Source organism: Hypanus sabinus, chromosome 5 (genome assembly GCF_030144855.1).
Source record: "Hypanus sabinus isolate sHypSab1 chromosome 5, sHypSab1.hap1, whole genome shotgun sequence".
NCBI classification, from domain to species: domain Eukaryota; kingdom Metazoa; phylum Chordata; class Chondrichthyes; order Myliobatiformes; family Dasyatidae; genus Hypanus; species Hypanus sabinus.
Window position 1 is genome coordinate 22,985,967 of NC_082710.1, and position 27,211 is coordinate 23,013,177.

Sequence of the window (27,211 nt, forward strand, 5' to 3'; positions counted from 1 at the left end):
GGTTGTATACGGTAACACATTTGGACTTCAGTAATAAAGTTACTTTGACTTTGATTAATGTTGTGGAAACAAAGGTCATATCTGTTGCTGAAGCCTGGAGAAAAATAATGCTGGTGATGTCCAGCAGAAGAGTGTTTGGGGAGAATGAAAAAGTTAAAATTACAAATGGATAGCAGTGCAGCCAGGTCTGATACAAACAGAATTACCAAATTGATGAATTCTGTGAAGGAAAACCTGTAATATCCCTAAATGGAGGTGGAAGGTGTTGTTCTTCCAGATTGTTTGTAAAGGGCAAACCACAGACAAATAAATTTAGAGTGGGAATGTGACTTGAGTTTTCCCAATTTTCCACTTTCCCAATTCTGACAAAGGATCTTTGACCAGAACCAATAGTCGTTTTCCTTTCCCTGGATGAATAGTGTCACCAAATGTTCATAAAGAAAACAATGGAGTTTTTCCTAGGTGATGTTGTCAAGGGGCAATGTGCAACTTGGAAAGAGACCATGGATCTCTGGGAGAACGATGCAAGAAGGAGTCTTGTTGAATCTCTGACCATGACTGGATAGATAAAAATGAAACAGATTGAAGATAACAGTCTAAGATAAGAATCATTGGTCTTTTCTATCATGATCTACAATCACATATTAACCTAAAGGTATGCAGATTGTTAGGTAAATTAGCTACAATAAATTCCCCCAAATGTAGATGGCTGGTGGAAGATTTGGGATACTAATGCGTGTAGAAAAGTGTATTACAGGTGGAGGAGGGGGCAAGTAGAATTGATACAAAGAGAGCTGGCGTGGAACCGGTGGGCTGAATGACCTCTGAATTGTGGTGAAGTATGAAACAATCATATGGAAAGTCACAGCTATATCTCTCCAGCCCTTCCAGCTTGTTAGTGGGTCAAATTGAAATTGCTGATGAGAAATTTCCTTGTACATTGGTTCGCTTATCCACAAGAATTCAAGTGACACAAAAATTACTACATACAGTAATAATTTATTTTGAAATGTTCATTTAGTTCTTCTGAAACATTTTGTCACATTCGTAAAAGAGTAGCCATCTGATCTCAAGTAACAATATACAAAAAATACAGCATAGCAATGGCTGTATCTACTTTTCTGGTAAAACCTAGGTCAGGAAAAAAAACTCCAGTCCAAAGCTGCAAACAAAATCCCATTAGTCAACAATCCACTCTTAAAGTTCAACCAAGTCAAAAATCTGTGTCAGGGAGAGGGCAGTCAAAATCTACTGTACAGAGGCAGGCCATTTTCTCTCAAACACCAAAGGACAACAGTGTCCAGGAAACAGTGACTGATGAAAAAATGCAAAATTTTGCAATTGAAGATACTCCTGTATGCTTTTCTCGTAATTCATCAAGTTCGCTCAGTGACATTGACCAGGAGAATAATAATAAAAAATCAGCACAGCATACTGAACAGGGAGAACACACAAGTAGCCAAGTTTCAGTGAACAGACCACCAACATCCGGCTATGCCCCTAAGTCATTTCATGTTGAAGACACACCTGTGTGTTTCTCCAGGAATAGCTCCCTTAGCTCTCCCTTAGATTCTGGAGATGACCTTCTCCAAGAATGCATCAGTTCAGCTATGCCAAAGAAGAAAAAGCTCCTTGCAAAACGCAAGAGTAACTGGGAAAATACGGGAAGTGATACCTCCACAGCATCAGCAGAGGAGATGAATGAGTCGATGAATTTAAGAGACCGTGCAAAGCCCTATTTCAGAGCAAGCTTTCTCTCCAGATTCTGAAAGTTTTGATTGGAAAGTCATTCAAGAGGGTGCTAATTCTATAGTCAGTAGCTTGCACCAGGCTGCTGCCTGCCTGTCAAGACAGGGCTCTTCTGATTCTGACTCCATTCCCTCCCTTAAATCTGGTATTTCCTTAGGGTCACCCTTTCATCTTACACCTGATCAGGAAGAAAAACCATTCGCTTCTAATAAGGGCCCTAAAATAGTGAAACCTAGTGATAAAATCACTAGTGACAATAAAAAGAACGAAGAAGAAAATGCTAAAGCAATTCGTGGAGGAAAAAGAATCTATAAAAGTTTAATAACTGGGAAGGCCCGTTCTAATATTGAGACTCCTACCAACCAGCAAAAACATTCCCAACAGGCAAATATGCCAATGATCTCACGCGGAAGGACAATGATTCATATACCTGGTGTAAGGAACAGTCAACCTAGCACTAGCCCTATTCCGAAGATGCCACCTAAAAATATAACCTCTAAAAGTCCAAATTCTGGGCAGAGCTCAAGTCATTTGTCAAGAGGTATTAAAACTCCATTAAAATTAGAGTCAAGTCCAATAGGCAAGCAAACAGCTGGTCATGGAGCATCCAGCAGCAAAGGATCTTTGAGATCAGGATCTAGAGATTCTACTTCCAGACCTTCCCAACAATCGTTATCTAGACCCATGCAATCTCCTGGTAGGAATTCCATATCTCCAGGGAGAAATGGGATTAGCCCCTCCAACAAAATGTCACAGCTTCCAAGAACATCCTCTCCAAGTACTGCCTCAGCTAAACCGTCAGGATCAGGAAACATGTCCTACACATCTCCAGGCAGACAATTAAACCAACAGACCACACCAAAACAAACAAGCCTAGGAAAGAGCACACCTTCTATAACAAGAAGTGAGCCTCATTCTAAAGGTCTAAGCCAGAGTAGCAGTAGCACTGTACCGGGTAAAAGAGTAGAATTGTCAAGAATGTCTTCAACAAAATCCAGTGGCAGTGAGTCTGACAGATCTGAAAGGCCTACATTAATGCGCCAGTCAACATTTATAAAAGAAGCCCCAAGTCCAACTTTGAGAAGAAAATTAGAAGAATCTACTTCTTTTGAATCTTTATCTCCACCTTCTAGGCCTACATCACCGAGATCACAAACTCAGACTCCGGTTTTAAGTCCATCCCAGCATTTGGATGTGATGCCCAGTCATTTACTAAACCAAACCAGTAGTTGGAGAAAAGTGCCTCCAAACCAGAATCTCTCTGCAGAACAGCTGGAAGGGCGACCAATGCGGAAACATGACATAGCTCGATCTCATTCTGAGAGTCCTTCAAGGCTTCCAGTCAATAGATCAGGTACATGGAAGCGTGAACATAGCAAGCACTCCTCATCTCTTCCTCGCGTTAGCACATGGCGTAGAACGGGGAGTTCTTCATCAATTCTGTCAGCTTCTTCAGAATCAAGTGAGAAGGCCAAAAGTGAAGATGAAAAACCACATCAGGGAAGTTGTGCACATGGTAGCAAACAAGGCAAGGAAAACCCCGTTCCTTTGAGAGGAACTTGGAGGAAAATTAAAGATAATGAAATTCCACAAATAAATAGCCATGTTCAGAATAATTCAACTGGACATAGCAATGAAAGCAAAAATTTAGTTTACCAGATGGCACCCCCTGTATCAAAAACAGGACGTCTGGGTGAGAATCGAAGACTGCCCAATAAATAACCCTCGCCCTGGAAGGTCTCCAATTGGTAATACACCACCAGTTATTGATGATTTGCCTGAAAAGATGTGTCCAAATGATGAAGAAGGTTCAGGTGATGCACAGAACAAACAATCTTCAGAACACAGAACTCTTCCTCACGGTTTAAGAATGGAAAAATGTTTAAATTCATTTACTCATCTGGATAATCCAGAAAAAAAGGCGGCAGAAACAAGATCTGCTATGAACAGTTCTGCTACCTCACCAGAAACTGAGACTACAATTGTCACTGAACGTACCCCCTTCAGTTCAAACAGCTCAAGCAAGCACAACTCACCAAGTGGTACAGTTGCTGCAAGAGTAACTCCTTTCAACTATATACCCAGCCCTCGAAAGAGTAGCACAGATAATAGCACGACACGGCCATCACAAATTCCAACGCCTGGAGGTGGTACCCTCCTTAGCTTTCTTAGCTTTACTTGAAGATTTAGTTGGCATGGCTGAATTTATGCATTCTTCTAAGATATCAATATCATCATCATCATCGTCCAGTATATCTTTCTCAGGTTCTGCAGATTTCTCTACTTTATTTTTCTCAGTTACATCTTCTTTCTTAACAATCTCTTCATTCTTGTGATCATCTTCATAAACAGGAGGCATTACTGTGAGCTCAAGATCCTTCTGAATAAATGGTTCATCCAGGCTAAGAGCGCTCAAACTCGATGCACATGAGAATCCATCTGGAGTGTTTTCAGTGGCAAAATGCATCAGACAATCGCCATCCTGAGGAATCTGGACTCTTTGGACTGCTTCATTCACAGCTTCTTGCCGTTGGCCAATCTCTCTGCTCTTAACATTCGTCTGATCCTTGATTTTATGTGCATCTTTCTTCAGCTGAGCTGGTTGGGGTGGAGGAGTCTTACTTCTACTAGGAGGCATCGTCTGTCCCGGACTGTCTGGCAGATCACTTGGGCTTATAACTCCACTAACCATTTCACTGCAAGGTTCACTCTGAATGGAGCTGGCAATCGACTGACTTTCAAAGCTTCCCAATGAACTGACAGAACTGCATCTACTAAATACCAAAGGAGTTTCCTGCACATAATGTTCTGGTGGACTTTTCGGAGTCTGAGCTCCACTTTTTGATGGTGATTTTGCACCTGAAGAGAACTCAACAGCTTTTTGACGACCGATATCAGGTTGAGACACATTAGTGGCCTGCAACCTATTCTGTTTAATTCGGGTATGATGTGAAGTAGAGGAAGCCTCACCTATTGTTGTTTCAACAGATAGCTGTCCATCATTTTCCTTGAGGTCAATGATCTGCAGAGTGGTGCCATCATCTGCTACACGTTTGGCTTGGCTACGACCTTCCATCTCATCCTCTGATGACAAGGAAGAAAGTGAACTACACCTTGAAAAACAAATAGGAGTATCCTCCACACAGTAAGTTTGCATGGTTTCTTGGTTAATTGAAGGAGCCTTACAAGTGGCTGGTTTTTGAACAGTAGGAGCAGCAGTTGTTCTTGTTTGTGCAGGGCTGGGATGAAGTCGTCTCTGTTGGCTGGTAGTGTTGATATTGGAACTTGGTGCGTTTCCACAACTTGATGATGCATGGTCTTTTGTACTGTTTTGAACTGAAGGACCTTTCGAATAAATAAAAGGTTGACTCTGTGAAGAGGGAGGCACTTCTGAAGCATATTTCAAACTATAATCAATTGGCTGTTCAACATGGTGTTCCTCCTCTGTAAACTTCATACTATAATTTGTGGGCCTGTCCTCTTCCCCCTCAGGCTGTTCTTCTTCAGAGTAACGCTCACTGTAATTGGTTGGTTTGTCATCTTCATAGTCATCCACTTGGCAAACAGATGGATTGATCTTTTGGTTCATTCTGTGTTCAGAGTCGACTCTAATTTGATCAGAACTGTTATGTGCCCTGGTACTATAAGAACAATCTGACTGACTAAATCGAGGTTGGAATTTAATATGCCCTTCCTCTCCACTGCAGGTATTTTCACAAAAAATAGAATATCCAGAGGGTTGACTTCTAGACTGCTTATGTTCATTTCTTTTCATCTCTTCTTCTACAATATACTTCTGGCGCGCCCACTGTTCATTTTGTGACGGGCTCTGTCGGCCAGAATTTAACTGTTCATCTGAGTATTTCAGGCTGTAGTTAATTGGTGTATCCAGTTCTGCATCATTGTCTTCCAAATGATTGGCATTGTGAATTTTATTGGCGAGATCAGATGGATATTTTTCATAGTTGCAGAATTTGCTTTCATCATCCTCTGAGAAGGATTCAATCGAAGGCTTCATTTGCCCTCTTTTACCATATTCATCACTACCGCTAACACTATTTAGACTGTCGTTTGATGACCTCCTGTACTCTGTTTTCCTGTAAGGCATGGAGGTGGTTCTGTTGGGGTTTTCAGATTTACTATAGTTAAACACGTTAGGATGGGGATGAGATGATGATCCTCGTCTCATTCCAGTCCTGTCCTCTGGCGGACAGTGTAAATCAGAAGCTGATGGTGAATTCCTGTCCTCTGATGATAAATGCATTCCTGATACCTCTTCCACGACCTTGGCTATTTGAGCTGTATAGGCAGGCACCTGCCTCCCTAATCTTTTGCAAGAATCTGGTGCATTTTCAGGAGGAAAGGAAGCAGCATCTGGTCCTCTTCGATCTCTTTCCATGTTTCTCTCCTTTTCTGGTCTGGAGCCATCAACAGTTCCCCTGCTGTCTCTTGATGAACTCGGTAGCATTGAGGAAGTCACGTAAGGTGACAAGACAGTCATGTTTCCAGTGTTGAAACTCTCTGACCTGCAAACCCCATCATCAAGCCTACTAGAGTCTAAAACATACTCACTGTATCTGCCCTGTTTGAGTCTTTGTCTGTTGCGATGAGATGCCTTGGGATTCAAGTTATCAATATTATCAAAAGTTTCTGATAACTGTTGAGCATCTAACTCTGCTTCCAGAGCTTTTTGTTTTCGAACATGCAGAGATGGTAGACTTGATCCTGGAGACATGATGTTGGCATCCTTGTACTTGGCAGGTCTGTTAGCCATCAGGTTCCTCAAAGCTGCAGCACTTCCCATTGCAATCATTTTGTGTCTAGAATGAATTAGATTTTTGAGCATGCTAACTGCTCCCATGTCCCACATAGACTCTTGATCCTTGGCATTTCGAGCAGACAGATTCCAAAGGGTTCCACACGCATTGCTAACTATCGTCAGACTGTGAGATTTTAAGTGTTGCAGCAACGTCTGTAAGCAATTGTTTTCTCTCAGGATTTGCCTGGGTAGAAAATAAGATTTATTTAGGTCTGTTATTTTTTGACTTGAAGATATCTATTTTAATTTTAATAAATATTAACATATTTAATAGATCTAAACAATAATAGATCAATTATCAATCAACATTGTTAATTGATAGGGGGTGGAAAGTAACAGGAGTAAAGTAGTTGGAGGTGGGAGTGGGGTTGTACTTAACGAATGAAGAGAGAAGGTGAAAGAGATAGAGGCAAAGGGGAATGAGGCTGGGGATAAAAGCAGGGTTTGAAGTGGAAGATTGATAAAAATGGATTTGAGCAGGGTTACTACTCACAAACAATGTTACTACTGCAAAGACCAGAAAGGGAAGTTGAGCAATTAGAAGCTGTTGTAATCGCTTTAGGAAATTGAGAAATGAGACTCAAGATGAACTGACCGAGGATACGAAAGGAGAAAAGTTAGTGAAATGTGAGAATTTGAAATCAAGGCTGGGGAACAGTACCCTGTTTTCAATAAATCAAAGATTACATGTACCTGTGTTCTTCATTTGTAGCAATCAAACTGGAAACATTCCTTAGGATGCCACCTCCACTTTCAATAATGGCAAGAGTATTGGTTTGGCTTCTGTAAGTTAAAGTGCTGACTAAAAAGGCAAGTGCTCCACACACAGTACAGATGTCAGCCTTATTCTCAGTGCAGTGTGCAGATAAATTCCAAAGGGCACTGAGAACACTCTTTAGAGTTGATTCCTTTAAAAACAAGAGAGAAAGAAAATATTCAATGTCAATTTTGTTTCAGTTCATACCTAGAGGACGTTTTGGAAATCTATAAGGTGTAGTTACATGATGCAGCTTTCTGATATGCAATAAATTTGAATACCGGAGCACTTTAATTTCATTAATCACTTTTATTATTGTGTCTACCTCGAAAGATCAAACATCTAAAAACACAAGAAAGTCTGCAGAAGCTGAAAATCCAAGGCAACACACACAAAATGCTGGAGGAACTCAACAGGTCACACAGCATCTACATTTTGGGCGAAGACCCTTCATCAGGACAGAAAGGAAGGGGGAAGATGCCAGAATAAAAAAAAATGTGGGGGGGGAAGGGGAAGGAGGATAGCTCAAAGGTGATAGGTGAAGTCAGGGGAATGGGAAAGCTCAAGGGATGGAGAGGAAAGAATCTGATTGGAGAGGAGGTTGGACCATAGGAGAAAGGGAAGAAGGAGCAGACCCAAGGGAAAATAATAGGTAGATGAGAAGAGGTAAGAGGCCTGAGTGGGGATTAAAAAAGAGGGGAGGGGGAGGGAAAATGTTTTTTTTTAAAACAGAAAGAGAAATCGATATTTGTACCATCAGGTCAGAGGCTATTCAAACAGAATATAAGGTGTTTGTTGCTCCTCCACCTTGAGGGTAGCCTCATCTTCCCACAAGAGGAAGTGACATGTCAGAATGGGAATGAGAATCAGAATTAAAATGTTTGGCCACCGGGAAGTTTTGCTTTAGGCGGATGGTATGGTGCAGAGGTGCTTGACGAAGCAATTCCTCAATTTACAACAGGTCTCACCAATGTAGAGGAGGCCATGTTGAGAGCACAGGACATAATAGACAACCCCAGCAGACTGGCAGGTGAAATGTTGCCTCACTTGGAAGGACCGTTTGGGACCCTGGATGGAAGTGAGGTATCTGGGCAGGTGCAGCACTACCACTTGCAGTGCCAGGAGTGAGATTACTGGGGAGGGACAAACAGGCAAGAGAATCACAGGTGGAACAATCCCTGAAGGAAAGCTGGAGGGGGGGGGGGGTGCAGGTAAAGATATGTTTAGTGATAGGATCCCTTTGAAGATGGTGGAAGTTGCAGAAGGTGATGTGTTGGATACGGAGGCTGATGGGTAGTAGTTAAGGACAAGAGGAACCTAAACAGATGGGGTTAGCACAGATGTTCGGGAAGTGAAGGAGATGTGGGAGAGGGCAGCATCAATAGTGGAAGGAGGGAAATCTGTTCTTTGAAGAAGGAGGACATCTCTGATGTCCTAGAATAGAAAAGTGCACCCTGGGAACAGATGCAGTGGAGGTGAAGAAACTGAAAAAAAAGGGAATAACATTTTTACAGGAGATAGGGCGGGAAGAGGATAGTCAAGATAACCGTAGGTATCAGTAGATTCATAAAAGATGTCGGTTGACTTTGTTGAGAGAGAGAGAAATCAAGAAAGGGGAGGGAGGCTCAGAACTGGACCAACTGAATTTTAGGACAGGGTGGAAGTTAGAGGCAAAGTTGATGAAATTGACAAGCTCAGCATAGGTGCATGAAGCAGCACCAAAGCAGTTGTCAAAGTAGCAGAAGAAAAGTTGGAATGTATTACTGGACAAGGCTCAAAACATGGACAGTTCTACGTGGCTAATGAAGAGGCGGGCATAGCTGGGACCCATCTGTGTGCCTATGGCTACCCCTTGAATTTGGAGAGACTGAGAGGAGTTGAAGGAAGAATTGTTGAGGGCGAGGATCAGTTCAGCCAGACGATGAGGGTGCTGATGAGAGGGGAATCGGTTGGTTATTTTGTCAAGAAATATTTGTTAGATACATTGTAGACTATAATAATAATCTTTTATATCCTGGAATCTATTTTTTTAATAATGAATGGGATGGTAGGGCTTGATATTTATTTTGTGGAGAATTCAAATTTTTAATCTTCCCATAATTCAAGAGTGACCATTTGCATATTTTGTAGCACTTAACAAAGATTTATCCCCAACATTTACACTTTGTTGTACCTTGTAAACAAGTTCTGCTCCTCAGCAATTGGCGGGTTTGACAAACATAAGCTTTCTATACCCTTGGGAAAATGCTGACCAATCTTTCACTTCTCCACAATCCAACTGAGTCTCAAAGTTACAATACTGCTTTAAACCAACATATATATACTGCTATGTCCATTTCCATGTTGTGATTACATGGCAGTTTGCACTTAAAAAAATCTCTTGAAATCACAAGAGGCAACTGGTAATAATTTTCACATTCATTCATTATGAGCCACGTCATATGATGTGGCCAATCTTGGTCTTGACCATGATTGTTCTTTGCAAAAATTTCTATGGAAGTGGTTTGCCATTACCTTCTTCTGGGCAGTGTCTTTACAACAGGTGACATCAACTTTTGAAGAAGTACTTGATGGTGAGTAGGTTAGTGTCTGTGTCGGAGCATACTGAGTCTACAAACCCTCTGCAGCTTTTTTCGATCCTGTGCGATCCAGAAGGTGATGCAACCACGCCAACATTTGCTGGAGTCTTAGATGACATACCAAATCTGATCAAATTCCCACGGAAGTATAGCTATTTGTGTGCCTACTTCATGTATGCATCAATATGTTGGGCTCAGGATAGATATCTGAGATGTTGAAACCCAAAACCTTGAAGCTGCTCACCCTTTTCAACGCTGACTCCTCAATAAGGATTGGAGTGCTCTTCCAATTTCCCCTTCCTGAAGTTCACAATTAATTCCTTGTTCTTACTGATGTTGAGTGCAAGGTTGTTGTGACAGCACTTAAAACAGCTGATTCACCTCACTCCTGTATGCTTCCACATCACCATCTGAGATCCTTGGCACATTTTTAGATTTATCCTCTTTAAATACCATTGAAGTTCCTCATTCACATTATGATCAATAGTCAATTGCTTTAGTAACTAATTAGAAAATTTCTTCAAAGAAAATTTCCTGGATGACATCTGGCTTGTACTGGAGAGTGTTGAGATCATCGATTGGAGTTACAGGGAAGTAGTCACCCCTAAACTGGAGGCAGGTAGCTGGGTGACTGTCAGGAGAAGGAAGGGGAAGATGAATAAGCAGTTGGTGCAGAGCACCCCTGTGGTCATTCCCCTCAATAATTAGTATACCATTTTGGATACTGTTGTGGGGGATGACCACCCAGGGGAATGCCACACAGACCAGGTTACTGGCACTGAGCATGGTCCATGGTGCAGAAGGGAAAGAGGGAGAAGAGGGGAGTGGTAGTGATAGGGGACTCAGTAGTCAGAGGAACAGACAGGAGATTCTGTGGACATGAACACAACACCTGGATGGTACATTGCCTCCCAGGTGCCAGGGTCAGGGACATCTCAGATCGTGTCCACCACATTTTGGACGGGGAGGGAGCAGCCAGATGTCTTGGTACATATTGGTACTAATGGCATAGGAAGGAAAAGCAAACAGGTCCTGAAGAGAGAATTTAAAGAGCTAGGTAGAAAGCTGAGAAACAAGACCTCCAGGGTAGTAATTTCTAGTTTGCTATCTGTGCCGATGCTCCAGTGAGAGTTGAAACAGGATGATGTGGCAGATAAATGCGTGGCTGAGAAGCTGTTGCAGGGGACAGGGCTTGGATCATTTGGATCTCTTCTGGGGAACGGTTGACCTGTACAAAAGGGATGGATTGCACCTGAACCTGAGTGGGACCAATATTCTCACGGGCAGGTTTGTTAGAGCTGTTGGGGAAGGTTCAAACTAATTTGATGGGGGATTGGAACCGGAGTGAAAGGACTCAGGATAGGATGGATGGTAAAATAAAAAGCAAAGATAGCGTGCAGTCAGACTGTCAGGAAGAGCAGGCATATGATGGGACAAAATTGCAGACAGCTGGATGAGTATCAGTGCATCAGGGTTGCAGTTGGGAGCTGAATGTCCAAGGTTACACATTGTATTGGAGGGATAGGAAGATAGGCAGAGGGGGTGGCGTGGATCTGCTGGTAAAGAATGGCATCAAATCATTAGAAAGATGTAACATAGGATCGGAAGGTGTTGAATCCATGTGGGTTGAGTTCAGAAACTGCAGGATAAAGGGACCCTGATGGCAGTTGTATACAGTCCTCCAAACAGTAGCTGGGATGTGGACTACAGATTACAACAGGAAATAGAAAAGGTGTGTGAAAAGGGCAATGTTATTATAATGGGAGATTTTAATATGCAGGTCGATTGAGAAAATCAGGTTGATAATGATTTGTTGAATGCCTGCTAGATGGCTTTTTGGTGCAGTTTCTCTTTGAGCCTACTAGGGGATCTGCTATAATGGATTGGGTATCATGTAATGAACCAGAGATGATTTCGGGCCGAAACGTCGTCACTACCTCCTCCCATAGATGCTGTCTGGCCTGCTGAGTTCTGCCAGCATTTTGTGTTTTACAGACAAGTTAGCCTCACTTCAGTGGCTAGGAAGATGTCAGAGTCAATTGTTAAGGATGAAGTTATGGAGTACTTGGTGACGCAGGACAAGACAAAGTCAGCATGATTTCCTTCAGGGAGAATCCTGCCTGATGAACCTGTTGGAATTCTTTGAGGAGATTACAAGTAAGATAGATAAAGGGATGTTGTATATTTGGATTTTCAGAAGGCTTTTGACAAGGGTGCCACACGCTGCTTACCAAGTTAAGAGCCCATAATATTATAGGAAAGTTACTGGCATGGTTACAGCACTGGCTGATTAGTAGGAGCAGTGAGTGGGAATAAAAGGATCCTCTTTTGGTTGGCTGCCAGTGACTAGTGGTGCTCCTCAGAGTCGGTGTTGGGACCGCTGCATTTTATGGTGTACATCAATAATTTAGATGATAGAATAGATGGCTTTGTTGCCAAGTTTGCAGATGAGACGAAGATTGGTGGAGGGGCAGACAGTGTTGAGGAAACAGATAGACTGCAGAAGGACTTAGACAGATTAGGAGAATGGGCAAGAGAGTGGCAAATGAAATGTTGGAAAATGCATGGTCATGCAATTTGGTAGACGAAATACATGTCCAATTTTCTAAACGGAGAAAATCCACAAATCTGAGATGCAATAGGACTTGGGAGTTCCTGTGCAGAACAGTCTAAAAGTTAACTTATAGGTTGAGTCGATGGTGAAGAAGGCAAATGCAATGTTGGCACTCATTTCTGGAGCTCCAGAAAAAATCAGGAATGTGATGCTGAGGCTTTATAAAACACTGATGAGGCCTCACTTTGAGTATTGTGAACAGTTTGGGCTCCTCATCCAAGAAAAGATGTACTGGCATTGGAGACAGTTCAGAGGAGGTTTACAAGGATGATTCCAGGAATGAAAGGATTATCATTTGAGGAACGTTTGATGGCACTTGGCCTGTACTTGCTTGAATTTAGAAGGATGGGGGGGGGGGGGGGGGGAATCTCATTTAATCTTTTTGAATGTCGATAGGCCTAGACAGAGTAGTTGTGGAAAGGATGTTTCCCATGGCGGGGAAGTCTAGGACAAGAGGGCACAGGCTCCGGAAAGAGGGGAGTCCATTTAAAACAGAGATGCAGAGAAATAGCCAGAGGGTGGTTAATTTGCGGAACTTGTTACCGCAGGCAGCTGTGGAGAGTAGGTCGTTGGGTGCATTTAAGGCAGTGCTTGATATGTTCTTGATTGGCCATTGCATCAAAGGTTACGAGAAGGCCATGGAGTGGGGCAGAGGAGAGGTTAAGAAAAAGGATCAGCCGTGATTGAATGTGGAACAGATTCAATGGGACAAATAGACTAATTTCTGCTCCAATGTCTTATGGTCTGATAATATAAAATCTTATTCTGAAGTTAAACAAGTTTCTGTAAGCTGGCCTTGCAGTAGGATAAAAACTGACACTTATCTATTGGTTGACAATTCTTTCCTCCAAAGGAAGTGCTGCATTGTCACATAAAGAATTAATTTTTATGAAAGGTAAGTAGTTGTTGCATCATAGCCATGCAAAAGAGCATTTGAAACATAATCAACAAAGATAACAAGAGACTCCTGAATATCTGGAAGTCACTTTTTCTTGTGAACATTCTGGGAGGAAACATCATAAATTTCAACTTAGTGAAAAGAATCATTTCCTACCTTTTTAACATCCAGTGCACATTCCATTAAAGCACTCACACTACCAACTTCACGCAAGATCTTTTTACTGTTTACATCTGCTCGCCATGATAAATTTCGCAACACGCTTGCAATTACCTGAAACATTTCACAATTAAAGTAATGATAATAGGGAATACTATGACTATATAGATAATACTATTATATTTCCTATTCATTCCTAACTTAATGTTTAGACTACAAGCCAAAGTCACGTTCATGTATGACAATACTTCTGAAAAACTGACCACTGGAGAAACCAATGCATAAGAAATTATTACAGAGGCAGCAAAATTTTTCAGGAAATGGTTATACATTTGTATTAGGGTTGAACATACACAGTAATGAACAGCCAAATAATGTAAAATGTTATTCAAAGATGCAAGCCTACATATCCAATTAAAAGAAAAAAATTATGTAATAATTGGATAATGTAATAATTTGTATATACTTCCTTTGCAAATGAAAGAAGATATTTTGATGAGATAATTCAATCCTTATTTATATCATTCTTTTTATGTATATACTCACTGTGGCAAGGCAGTAACCTCACATAAATGATCTTTTTAGGTACACAGTGCATTCAGAGAAACTTTATGCTTCAAGAACTTTTACTGACCCAGTAAATACTGACCTTTCACTGAAGCTCAGGTTTAATATCTATACCTACCTGTTGCAGATCTTCACTTTCTGATTTAAGTTGAGCCACCATTGCTCTCATACAACCTTTCATAGAACAGAGTGTAGCCTGTGTAAAGGAAGCAGTATTGCAGAAGCATGACGTAACATGAAAATATGAAGTTAATTATTAAGACTACTTAAACACAAATTGGCCGAAAATTAGGAATTGAGTGCAAGGTGGGGACTATTTGGTCCAACAAGACTGTGCAAAACAAATAAGTCTGATACAAATTAATTTTACGATAACCTTAAAGTATCTTCTCATTTAAACATAATTGTTCAGAATGTGACCATCTACAATGATTTCATACATCACATTCTCTTGAAAAGCTGACACAAAATTTTGCTGTTCCTGAAATTCTGAACAAGCAATCTCCCCCTCCCAAAAAAGAAACAGTGGAATCATATTTATATCTCTTCAAAAGTCAAGGCCATGATGAAAAAGCAAAACTAAACTTCATCTGCAAAAAACTGCTCACCTTATTTGCAACATCCCCGAAAGTTAAATTTGTAAGTACCATCCCAGCATATCTTCGCAATGTAACACTGTAATGGTCATCAGTGAGGCCATACATCTCACAATCCACTTGTAATAATTCAGCTATTGCCTGTAAACCACCTGCATATGATATAACAATGTTTCCTTTATAAGTATTCATAATGTGCTTTAAAAGCATAAACCAAAAACATCATTTTAAATTTTAAACAATACTTTAAATATTAATTTACAGCCTTCAATTACAATGAAAGCTATCATTGTAAAATATTTAATTAATCAAAGAGTAAATTATGGAACAGTTACAAGGTCAAAGGATCTTACTTGGGCTGCCATATCTGTCCTGGCTCATTAGAACAATGCTGGTTCCCTCACCCTATTACGCTGAAAATTCAGCACCCTTTTATCATCACAACTGAATCTGCTTTTGTTACCATCTCTGGTGGTGCATTCAGACCCTTACTTCTCGTTGCAAAGGAAAAGCTTTCCCTGGTGTCACCGTTGGTTCTTTTGCTAATCATCTTCATTCTGTGCCTTCTCAATTCTTGAATCTTCCAACAATGAGAACATTTTTTCTCTGTCTACTAGAGCCATTCTGATTTCAAAAATCATATATTCCTGTAACTTCTCTTTTGTTCCGAGAACAACCTGAGCTTCTATCCTCTATCTTTCCCCTACCTGAGGATCTATCCTGGGCCCAACATATTGATGTAATTACAAAGAAGGCACAACAGCAGCTATATTTCTTTAGGAGTTTAAGGAGAATTGTTTGTCACCAAATACACTCATCAATTTCTACGTATGTAAGAAGGAGAGCATTCTAACTGGCTGCATCATCATCTGCTATGGAGGGGCCACTGCACAGAATTGGATTAAGCAGCAGAAAGTTGTAAACCCAGCCATCTCCACCATGTGTAGTAGCCTCCCAGGCATCCAGGACATCATCAAAAATGTGATGCCTCAAAAAGGCAGCATCCATCATTAAGGACACACTGCACCCAGGACAAACCCCCTTCTCATTGCTACCATCAAGGAGGAGTTACAGGACCCTGAAGAATCAAACTTGATGTTTCAGGAACAGCTTTTTTTTTGTGATTTATTTTTTTATTGAAATTCATCATACAAACATTTCCATAAGATGTATTTCAGACATTGTACATATATATCATATAATCATATATATCACAAATCTCCACAAAGTATTTATCTGAGGTATACACTTATAGAAAAGAGTGGAAAGAAAAAAACAAGCAAAAGGAAAGAACTATGTACAAGTAGGGAGTGATTTTTTTTAATAACATATTCATTGATTTGTGAGAATAAAATCAGGTCTATGAAGCATTATGTGGTTATCTCAGTCCAGAATGAGGGCCTCAACTTAAAATGACAACTGTCCATTTTCCACTTGTTACGTACCCCGTAACTGGGTGTCTTACCAGCAAAGATAGAAGTATCCATTGGAGTCTGGTACTATTTTCCAAACAGTGTTTATTAGTAAAATATACAAATCAATATCAACAATGCAAATATACAGATAATACACGTTAGCAATACTAAACCTAAAAGTGTGGGTATAATAATAATCAATAATAAACAAGCTCTATCGTTGTCTAGGGGATAATGAATTGTCATGGGAAAGTATAAAGATCAGGTCAGTTCATTAAGGCTGAGGTAGTTGTTGGTTCTTTTGTTGTAACCGTTGGAGGGAGTGGGAGAGAGAGAGAGGGGGGGAGAGGGGGGGGGAGAGAGAGAGAGAGAGAGAGAGCGAGCAAACAGTGACAGCTTCAGCCAGTCAAACCTTCCTTTACGTTCTTGATCTGTCGATGTGTTGTTGTGGCCATTCAGGTATGTCCCCTCTCGCCTTTAGCTAGACCGTTCTTCCTTGGTGGACTCATCACCCAGGCAAGGGTGGACACACACACAAGCCCCCACCAGCCTCGCTATGAACACTGTGAGTTAAAATTGACCGATCCTTCGTTCGGTCTCCGATGCCCCACACCTTCTCATGGGTTCCAACACTTAAGCAGTGCTCACTAGTGTGTCTCCTGGTGTGTCTGAGGGGTGTCTCCCCAGACCTCACTTTTATCCCTACTCACAGGGTCTCAGGTGTCAATCAGTTTTGAATGGCGTAGCCCATCAAACCAGCCCACTCCGGCTGTCCACTGAGGAATTTTAATGAACAGAATAGTATAAGGTAAACAATCCTTCTCAGAAGCCATAAGTCTTTCAGAAATCATAATATGGTGGAATAACAAGCCTCTCTCCCCTCTCTTATCAGTAGCAGATGTTCTGGCATGTTTTTGTTCCATCTCTTTTTCTCTCATTAGCAGCATGGCAACAGTAACGGTTTGCAAATCTCCCGGGGGGGGGGGACATGGGCAACTCTGCACCCTTCTGCCCATCAGAGCTGTTCATCCTTCGTAACACACTAAAGAAGCTGCCAGAACCACTGGATTCCTCCAGAAGTTTGTTTTAATTGGAGGAAAGAGTTGATCATTACTATGGGTGGAGGAGAAGCATCAGTAATAAATCATTGGAATAGTGTGCATAGTGTGTGGGTTGGTTAATCAGCAACTTTGCATAATCAATAGAATTTTGCATGAAGCTTTTAAGCAGGTGTACATATATTTGATGGCCTCAGCCAGTAACTATTCTGGCCTGGGTTCTTCTGCTCTAAAATGAAGAGTGAGCATATCCTACCCACTGCCCACACACAAATACAAATGTATATGTAATGCTGGCATAAATGCATCACATGTGGCTACATAACAAACAATTAATGCAGATGGCACTCATGTACTTGTTAACTTACTGAAAGTTGTTACATTCAAATACCTTGTTTGAATCACATGCCTTAGGAGAATTCTACAAACCCATTACACAGACCTATTGTTGAAAAGGATCTTGGATACCCTTAAGGATTGTAGAGCTATTTTTGTTAACTAATGACAACTTCTTGCACTATAAATCAGTGTGTCTGCTGGCTTTATCTTTCCCTCCAGATCTGCATGTGAATTTGAAAATCACTTTTCCCCTTAATGGATAGTTTTATTGGTTTACTTACATCCAAAGCTGTTATACATAGATGACTGCATATGCTGAGCGACTAAGGCTCACAATGACCAAATTTTGAGTGGTCACAGTGTCAGACATACATTTGTGTGCAAACTATTCTCTCATTACATATCTAAAAGCTTACTCATTTCTTCTCTTAGCTCTCTGATCAAAGAAAATCAGTAATTTTTGCCGGTTTTATTTAGTGTAATCTTGTGAAAAGGCCGATACTATGGATGTGCTTCAATACTATAATAGATTTCAAAAGACAATCAAATGATTGACATAAAAATTGAACATCTCTTTTTACAAGATACTACACACAATAAAACAAGTTGACTGACAACTATGTATCCCAGTATTTTGCACAGTAACGGTTTTGTATTGAACTGTAGATTGAACCTGCGGATGGGAGAGGTCAACATCATTGCTCTTCTTACAATAGCAAAGTGCACTTTGATGGAGTAAAACTCAGTTTTGTCACTCCACTTCTGTTCTGATCCCTCATCCAAAAATATTCCAAAGCAAAATTAGAAATCAAATCTATGGTGCACAGTTTTGGAATCCAAGAGTAGGGTTCCTCTAAGGATTTCCAACCAAGGATCATTAACTCATTATTGTTCTGCTCCAAACTACGATTGAACTATGTATGGAATCTAATCCAGAAAACATGTTTGATATAACTTACCAAGTTCATTCATTGCATGCCTGTGTTCCTCATCAAAGGAAAGCTTCATCAGTACACACACTGCAGGACAGATCTGGTGTTCCACTGGAGATAGCACTATGGAAATATAATGCCTTTGAATTGAGATTTATGTGTGTAATTCAAATTTCAGTATTATAATCAGTGAACATTAAGAACAAATTCTAGAAATCATTGGTCAATAAAATGAACCTCTACAAATACTGATGTACTATTCCTTGTTGAACAAATTGCAAATTACATTTGCTATCACTTTAAACTACTAGTTTAAAGCTAAACTTTTGATTGATGCAATGAGAACAGATCAAATTTCTAAATATACATTAAACATTTCAGGAAATGTTTTCCACTGCTGCATTTGTCTGTCCAACTTCTCAATCAGTTAGAATACAAATATGCAAAAAACAGGCTTACATTTATAGCATTTTTTCTGTTGATAGTAAGACTGTTTAATCAACTCTAAGGAACCTGAATTTCAAAATTAATTGAACTATGTACGAAGATAAAATGGTATTAAAACATGATTTACCAATATAGTCACTCTCAGTGCCTTAACAGTATATCATTCTGCAAAATATCTTACAAACTAAATGGACATTCAGAAAACACTTATCTAAATGGAAACTATACAGTGCACAAAATGAGTGATAGCTTTCGAGTAAGCAGATATAAATCAAGCATCGCATAAACGTTTAGCAGACGGGTAATGCTAATTAAACTGAATGCATTAATCCAAGCAGTCTAGATGCAATGGATATTCAGGAAGGGAAAGGATGATATATTCCAATTAGCTGGAAAAGTCTCCAAGTTGTGATTCCTGAGAAACCCAAACCTCTTATTGCACAGAAGTATTTCTCATATTTACAAAAAAACTAATAATATTAATGCATATAATAAATTTTTTGAAAGGATGCATCTTGTTTAAAAATAAAAAATCCAAAGTTAGTCATATAAAATACTCCTCAGAAAATGCCATACTTGGATTTTTATCCTGATCAATGCCTTGTTCATGTGCCTCCTGCCATTCCCAACATGTCTCACAATATGCACGGATCTGTTCCAGCAGGTGAAGAACACGGGTCTCCCGTCTTCCTCTCTTGTCATCTGGCTGCGAATGGATGATATTGTGTAGTGCAGCACTAGCCCGTGCACGGGCCTCCTTACTGCCACGTGAATTGCCGAGCAGCACAGAGTCTTTATCATTGCCGTGCAAAAGCTGTATGAGCAGTGGAAGACAACCAGACTGACGCATAGCTATGCAGCTGTCCTGAGAACTAGACATTGCTAGCAAAGTTCGAGACATATCATCCTTGTCGTGTGTGCCAAGCATTGACAGCAGCGAGTATACCATTTCCACCTACAGCCCAAGTGAACCAGAAAGGTTAATTCTATTCACATTACGGATCTACTATCATTAATATAAATCCAAATAACAAAAAATATTCATTTGGAAACAATACGCCAAACTACAATTTTTCCTAATTCAATACCTCTTATCATTTCTCTTGACTTTAATCACCAGATCCCTAGGCAATCGTAGAAATATTAATACAAAAATTAAACTGTTTGAATAAATATCTCTTTTATTTGCATCTAACCATGTAATTTGTTATTCTAATACAAATATCAGAAAGTAGAAATCTGCAAACAAAAACCAGTGAAATTCATGAGTTCTGAATTTGATTGCAAGTATTCCATATGGTAACTTCATTCTATGTTCCTGCTAAGGGGAGCAATTTTTAATCAATAAACAGAGGTCCAAACTAGAGAGCAAAAGGGTATACCAGATCTCCAGTTAGAGAATGAGACAGGGCAGGTGACAGACATTTGTGTAGGGAAATACTTTGCATCCAGTGATCACAATACCACTTCTTTCAAAATAATTATGGAGTTGGACAGGTCTGGTTCTTGGGTTGAGAATCTAAACTGAAGAAAGGCCAATTTTGATGGTGTCAGAAAGGATCTGACAAGTGTGGATTGGGACAAGTTTTCTGGCAAAGCTGTATTTGGTAAGTAGGAAGCTTTCAAAGGGAAATTTTGAGAGTACAGAGTTTGTATGCTCTTGTCAAAATAACAAAACAACGATAACAGGTTAAGGGAACTTAGTTTGTTTTGAGAGATATTAAGGCCCTGATTAAGGAGGAGGAGGAGGTGCATCACAAGTATAGGCAGGAAGGAACAAATGAGGTACTTAAGAAATATAACAAATACAGGAGAACACTTAAGAAAGAACTCAGGGGGGCTAAAAGAAGGCATCAGGTTCTCTAGTAGACATGGTGAAGGAGAATCCCAAGGGCTTCTACAGATAGATTAACAGCAAAAGGACAGCGTAGGACACAAATGGTCCTCTAGAAGATCAATGATAATTTATGCATGGAGCTGAATGAGGCAGGGAGATCTTAAATGGATCTTGCATTTGTATTTACTCATGAGATGGACACACATGGACCATATTCAGAATACTGAGGAGAAGGTGTATGCTGTCTTGAGCAAACTAGTGGATAAATCCCCAGGGCTTGACAAGGTATTCCCTTGAACATTGTGAGAGGCGAGTGCAGAAATTGCAGAGGCCCCGGCAGAGATATTTAAAACATCCTTAGCCGTGGGTGAGATGCCATGGGTTTGGAGGATAGGTAATGATATTCTGTTGTTTAAGAAAGGCTCCAAGACGGTGGGGGGGGGGGGGGGGGTCTCCAACCTTTTTTATGTCATGAACCCCCACCATTAATCGCCTTGTCCATGAATCCCACCTTGGGAACCCCTGCTCGAAGAGGTCATGGGATAGGTGTGAAAGGTGAAATATTTAAGAGGAACATGAGGGGGAATATCTTACTTCAGAGGGTGGTGAGAGTGTGGAACAAGCTATCAACAGAAGTGGTGGATGTGGGTTTGATTTCAACAGTGAAGGCCAATTTGGATAGAATCATGGATGTGAGGGATATGGAGGGCTATGGTCTGGGTCGACGAGATGAAGCAAATTAATAGTTTGGCACAGACTAGATGGGCCAAAGTGTCAGTGTCCACTTCTCTGTGACTCTATGACTGATTTTTCTCTACCTGCCCTCTAAACCTTTTCTGGTTTGATCACTATGTCAAATTCTGTTAATTGAAAGACAATTAAGATTCTCAATAACTTTAATTGGAAGCAATCATGCTGATAAGTTCTTTCAGTTTTAAATTACTCATGGAAATAAAAATTCCAATATGTTGATTCTTCATAAAATGATAAATGAATGACACACTGCTTCTTTCTTTACCTGTATTTCCTAGTCTGAGAAGAATCTCAGGAGAACTTGCCTCAGATTATGTCAGTTCCCTGACTCTGTGCTGGATCAACTCAAAAGGCAGTTGTGGAAATCGGGGAAGTCCCAATAGAAGTTCCCACATACCAAAGTCTCGACACACAGCTGGTGCTGCAATTTCTAATACTTATCAGCAGTAACTTCAACCTAATACAATCACTAGAGGTTTACTATTTAGCCCTAGATTTAAAATTAATTATTAGATTATGTAGAGCAGGTACACCATGCAAATTAAAACCTCATTTAATTGTGGATTTATTTTCTTCTTTTGCATAGCATTGTATTTCCAGATCACTTTTAGCTGTTTAGAAATATTACTTATGATTTAGTGTGAGTAGGTATGCCTAGAAAACATACAGATTTTATTTAGTTGTTAAAGTCAGGACGAGATCACTGAAAGTAGGCTTTTGTCACATTTGCAGGGGGGGGGGGGCTAAGCTGTTACTTAAAAAAACTCTAATACTGGGAAAAAATTATGAGGAATAGGTGATTGGCGCAGATTCCCACCCACTTCAAACTTTACCACTATCCTCAACTCCCCTCTCCCAACACATACACACCCCAAAATAAACTCCTTAAAAATCAGAAATTTTAGCCTTAGGGTGTGTCAATTTCACTCTACTCCCACAATCCTCAAATCTCCTTCAAGTCAGACAGCATTGATAATTTGATACACAGCATTCATTCTGAATATATGGCTGTTTCACTAGGTGAGAGTTCATCAGTCCTACTCCTGTCTTAAGTTCTATCATGCACAAATATGGGAATCATTCATAACAGGTGAACACTTCTTTCGAACTATCATTCCTGTAAATCAATTTAAAGACTTAACTATGCATAGCCAAATATTTACAGTTCAGTGACCAGTATCACTCTACCACTTAGCCAAGGCTACCACCAAACAGTTTGTAACTATTTTAAAATGCTAATAGTATTCAAATCTTTCAGGAAATAATTTGAAGCAAACTCGTTACAGCTAAGCAAGCAATGCCATTTCTACGCTTGCAATTCGAAGCCAGATGATTAAAAAACTGGGTTAGTATCATTCAGATTAATGTCAGATTTTAGTTGTTAGAAATCAGATAACTTTTGTTTTCTTTGTATATACAAGTTATTAGAGTATCAACATAGACTAGACGAGTAATTCTATACCCAGATGCAATAATTCTAAATCTGTTGATTTTTTGACACTAAGTTTGATTCAAATATAATCCTTACTATGATCTTTTACTTTTCACTGCACATGTGGAATGCAGCTGCAGTATCTGATACCAGTTATCAGATGAGTAAACACCATTTTTTGTGAATATCTTTAAAAGGACACAGTAAGGATAACCAACCACATGCATTAATTAATGAAAATAGCAAACATACTAGTAAAGCAGCCAAAGCATTGTTATAATTGACGTATTAGAAAAAAATGCAGTGTAGCGACCTGGAGTCTGGAATCTTCGGTTACCTTGGTACCCAGGTGATTTGTCAGTCTTCGAGGAACTGAGTAGGAGTTACTGCAGCTCATTACACTAGTAGTATCTTGTTCAACTCGTGATCCTGAACCCTAAAATACAGATGATACAAATTCTAAGTTTACTAAATAAACAAAAATTTTTCCAAAATGTTAAGAGTTTTTTTTTAACATTTGTAAGTAATTTTGTAACCACAGTGTGGGTGAACTCAAAAAACACCTCTGTGCACAAATGATTACGTAATACCACTGGCAACGTTAGCCTCACCACTGAAGTCACAGATGAACCTTGCTAGCAAAGGCAGAATTCTGAAAATGGCTGTATGTCAATTTGATGATCCAGAATAACAACCCAAAGTAATCACTTCCCTCCCTGTGAACATGGGTGTGAAGATTTTGGCAGCTGGTTCAGATTAATACTGGTACAATGCAATCTGACCTGTCCGGCATTCTTCGAAATTCAGGAACACTGGGGACAGCCAGGTACATCTCTCATTGCAAGATTCAATGTCCTCGTGATCTGAAGCTTCTTTGGAAATGGTGCCATTTCTGCATAAAACCTGGGTTCAAGTGTAAACTTCATTGCTGACATTTTCAGAACCATGCTCCAATGTTGGACTCCTCATGCAGTCCAATGATAGAGTTTAAAATTACTGCAATGCCCAACATTACACTAGGGAATGTGGCAAGTATTATGCACCTGAGCAGGAATTGCTATACTCTCATTCAAAAAGTAAAGAATGAGAGCAAGATAATACACATTTAGTTCAAGTAACAAAATTCACTCTTTATATTTTGAAGTTTGCAGTGTTTTAAATTCTTTAAAAGTAACTTACGTGATTTAGATTTAAATGTTTAATAATTTAATTTTTGGGATGTTTGGGAATGATTTTCAAGACTGATCAAAAGCATCAATGCCCTTAGCAGCAACATCTAACAAAGTCTCTAGAGCAGGCATGGGCAAACTACGGCCCGGGGGCCATATGCGGCCCGTTAAGCTTTTTAATCCGGCCCGCAGAACTTGATGAAATTATATTAATAAACCTTGTTAACGTTTTTTCCCCGCAATTCTGGCATTTTCCCAATAGATGACGCACTCTATATACATTTGTGGCGACCCATTTCCTGGCACATCCGAACCGGCTCACAATTAGCCTGCGTTCCGGCTAAGGGAGATAGCCTGCGGGGATTTGCGAGCACAGAGCTTTGGAGCCTCTGCGCCACGGGGGGGGGCAGGTTGAGGGAGGCTTAAAAGTGAGGCTGGGGATTTCGAATAAAGTTTTTTTCTTCGACTGCAGTTACCGACTCTGTGTCGTAATTTTAGCGCTGCATGTAGCACACCGCTACACATTGACCTTTGTTGAGGTGCAGCGTATTACTCCACATTTGCGCTTTACTCTTTGTTCGGCTCGACCTATTTGTGTGAACAGGCGTTCAGCGTCATGAACATCAACAAAGCCAGCCACAGATCCATGTTAACTGACCAACACCTCAGATCCATCCTGAGAATCGCCACAACAAAACTAAATCCAGACTTTGATGCGCTGGCTAAAAAGGAAGACCAACAACACTGTTCACACTGAAATTAAAAATAAGTTTCTTCGTTGTGTTATGTAAAAAATGCATTTGAAAATATTTTTTTCAATAAGCCTTACATGTTACATGTCATTTCTGTTAAGTGATGGACATGAGTAGTGCGCAGGTGCACATACGTTCTCAAAATAAAAAATGCGCTCCAGATCAAATAACGCGCTCCGCATACTGGCGCGCTGTCACTGTTCTGTCCTTGTGCTGGTCGTTGTTGAGTTTTGGCACAGTGGACAATTGAATAAGAAAGAGCAGGACAAGTAGACCTGCATCTCCTACCGTTTTTGAAATAAAGACAGTCAGGAGGAGAGTGATGATGATAATATCTTGAAGGATAACAGAACTTTCAGTGCTTTAAAATAATAACTGTTACTATTAAAAAAAGCTGTATTTTATTCATTTAATTTTCAGTGTTTTAAAAGTCATTTCAATAAATAGCTAAATACCATGGGACTTCAAAGACAGATATTTTGTTGTAATGCATTTGTTCATTTTCAATTGAAATTAAAGCACATGTTTTCTACATATCCCATGATATTTTATTTTCTCTTAAAAGGTGTATTACCAAAACACTCTGTCCATCTGCTCCTGGTCCGGCCCCCCTGTCAAATTTTAGAACTCTCTGTGGCCCACAAGTCAAAAAGTTTGCCCACCCCTGCTCTAGAGGAACACAGACAAAAGTTGCTGGTGAACGCAGTAGGCCAGGCTGCATCTATAGGAAGAAGTACAGTCGACGTTTTGGGCCGAGACCCTTCGTCGTTCATCCTGACACCAGTAACTTTTGTGTGTTGCTTGAAATTCCAACATCTGCAGATTTCCTCGTGTAAACTCTCCAGAGGTATAGTTTTCAAACAATTTTGATAGCAATCTTTGTTCTTACCCACACACAACGGTAGTATATTGCAGAAGACTGAACATTTTGCATCAGAATCCTTTGGGAAATTTACCCTCATGAGTGGTTCCAGAAAGGCGTACCCACAGTTCAAACGAATATCAGTAATAAACATGAGCCATTCCATGCTAGCAGCAAATTTTGCTCTCGTATCTTTCAATGTAAGTAAAAAACATTCAAATATTCAGATTCAAACCTTCAGAATTTCATCTCCTTTCCTTTTGTCTCTCCTCCTAATCTACCTAGTTCCTCCTATACCTCTCAGTCCCACACATCACTGTATTTCATTCCAGCTTTTTCTCTGCTCCACCCTCCATCTGCCCATCATCCATACTTTCCTCCCAATGGGTCCCCAAGTCCATCTGCCCATCAAACTTGCTTTATTTGATTCCATGATCTATCTTCCTTTCCTATCAAATTCCATCTTTTGTATCTCTCTGTTGCCTCCACCTATCATTTCCCAGATGTCATTCTTTCCTCCTTAATCTGCCTATGACCCCTCCTTACCTGGAACCACTTATCACTTGCCTACTCTGGCTACACCCCTTCCCTTCACCTCTTTATACTGGCCAACCACCGCTATCTCAACCCAAAACTTTGGTTGTCTATTTCCCTTTGAACTTTGGTTCAATATCACTGACACATGTCGTGAAATTTATTGTTTTGCAGCAGCACATTTCAATGCATAATAATAGAAAAAACTATAAATTACCACAAGAAATACACACACACACACACACACAGACAAACAAATATATAGTGCAAAAAGGGAATAAAAAAGTAAGGTAATGTACATGGTAGTGTACAAGTAAGGTAGTGTTCGTTGTCCATTTGGAAATCTGATGGCAGTAGGGAAGAAGCTGTTCCAAAAACATTGAATGTGTTTCTTCAGGTTTCTGTACCTCCTCCTTGATGGAGGTGATGGGGGTCCTTAACGACACATGCTGCCTTTCTGAGGCATTGCATTTTGAAGACGTCTTGACACTGGGGAGGCTTGTGCCCACGATGGAGCTGGCTGAGTCTGCAAATATTTGAAGCTCTTTCCAATCCTGCATGGGTTTATTGCAATCAAATGGGATTAGTATAGTTAGGCATCATGGTTGGCAAAACAAGGTGGGCTGAAAGGGTCTATTTCTATGCTGTACAATCCTATGATTCTGCATTGATGATGAGGCTATAAATAGATCACCCTAGAATTTAATAAATGGCAGCATAGGTTGACCACTACACTGAAAGCTTAATCTAAAAATCTACTTTCAAATGCCAGTGTAAAATAAAGCTCCAACAGCTAATTGAATTGGAAAATAAGTCAACAAACAGATTCATTGCTCTCATAATTAGAAACATTTCAGTAACTTTTTTTATATTTTGTTTAGCTTATAGTAGAAAGCAACCAAAAATACATTGGAATTGTGAGATATAAAACACAGTACTTGCT

General features: G+C 40.1%; 2 protein-coding genes across 14 annotated transcripts in view; one reads left to right on the forward strand and one right to left on the reverse strand.

The window, feature by feature from the left end:
- Positions 1 to 966: 966 nt before the first annotated feature.
- Positions 967 to 3,471, forward strand: LOC132393989 (adenomatous polyposis coli protein-like). The gene is given in 2 exon segments (XM_059969532.1): positions 967 to 1,724; positions 1,726 to 3,471. Coding segments are annotated over 2 exon segments (2,367 nt in total). The 5' UTR covers positions 967 to 1,103.
- A 401-nt stretch (positions 3,472 to 3,872) lies between these two features.
- LOC132393988 (adenomatous polyposis coli protein-like) overlaps positions 3,873 to 27,211 on the reverse strand; it is a 124,738-nt gene continuing 101,399 nt past the window's right edge. For 8 of the 13 annotated variants that reach the window (XM_059969519.1, XM_059969527.1, XM_059969520.1 and 5 more), the window contains 8 exons: positions 23,265 to 23,387; positions 19,506 to 19,884; positions 18,510 to 18,605; positions 14,751 to 14,890; positions 14,261 to 14,338; positions 13,573 to 13,689; positions 7,262 to 7,476; positions 3,873 to 6,752 (listed from right to left, as the gene is read on the reverse strand). In XM_059969519.1, the coding sequence (XP_059825502.1) occupies positions 3,875 to 6,752; positions 7,262 to 7,476; positions 13,573 to 13,689; positions 14,261 to 14,338; positions 14,751 to 14,890; positions 18,510 to 18,605; positions 19,506 to 19,884; positions 23,265 to 23,387 (4,026 nt within the window). In that variant the 3' untranslated portion in view covers positions 3,873 to 3,874. Of the gene's footprint in view, positions 6,753 to 7,261; positions 7,477 to 13,572; positions 13,690 to 14,260; positions 14,339 to 14,750; positions 14,891 to 18,509; positions 18,606 to 19,505; positions 19,885 to 23,264; positions 23,388 to 26,567; positions 26,844 to 27,211 lie in introns of those variants that run through there. The other 5 variants (XM_059969530.1, XM_059969529.1, XM_059969526.1 and 2 more) reach the window with 4 other exon arrangements.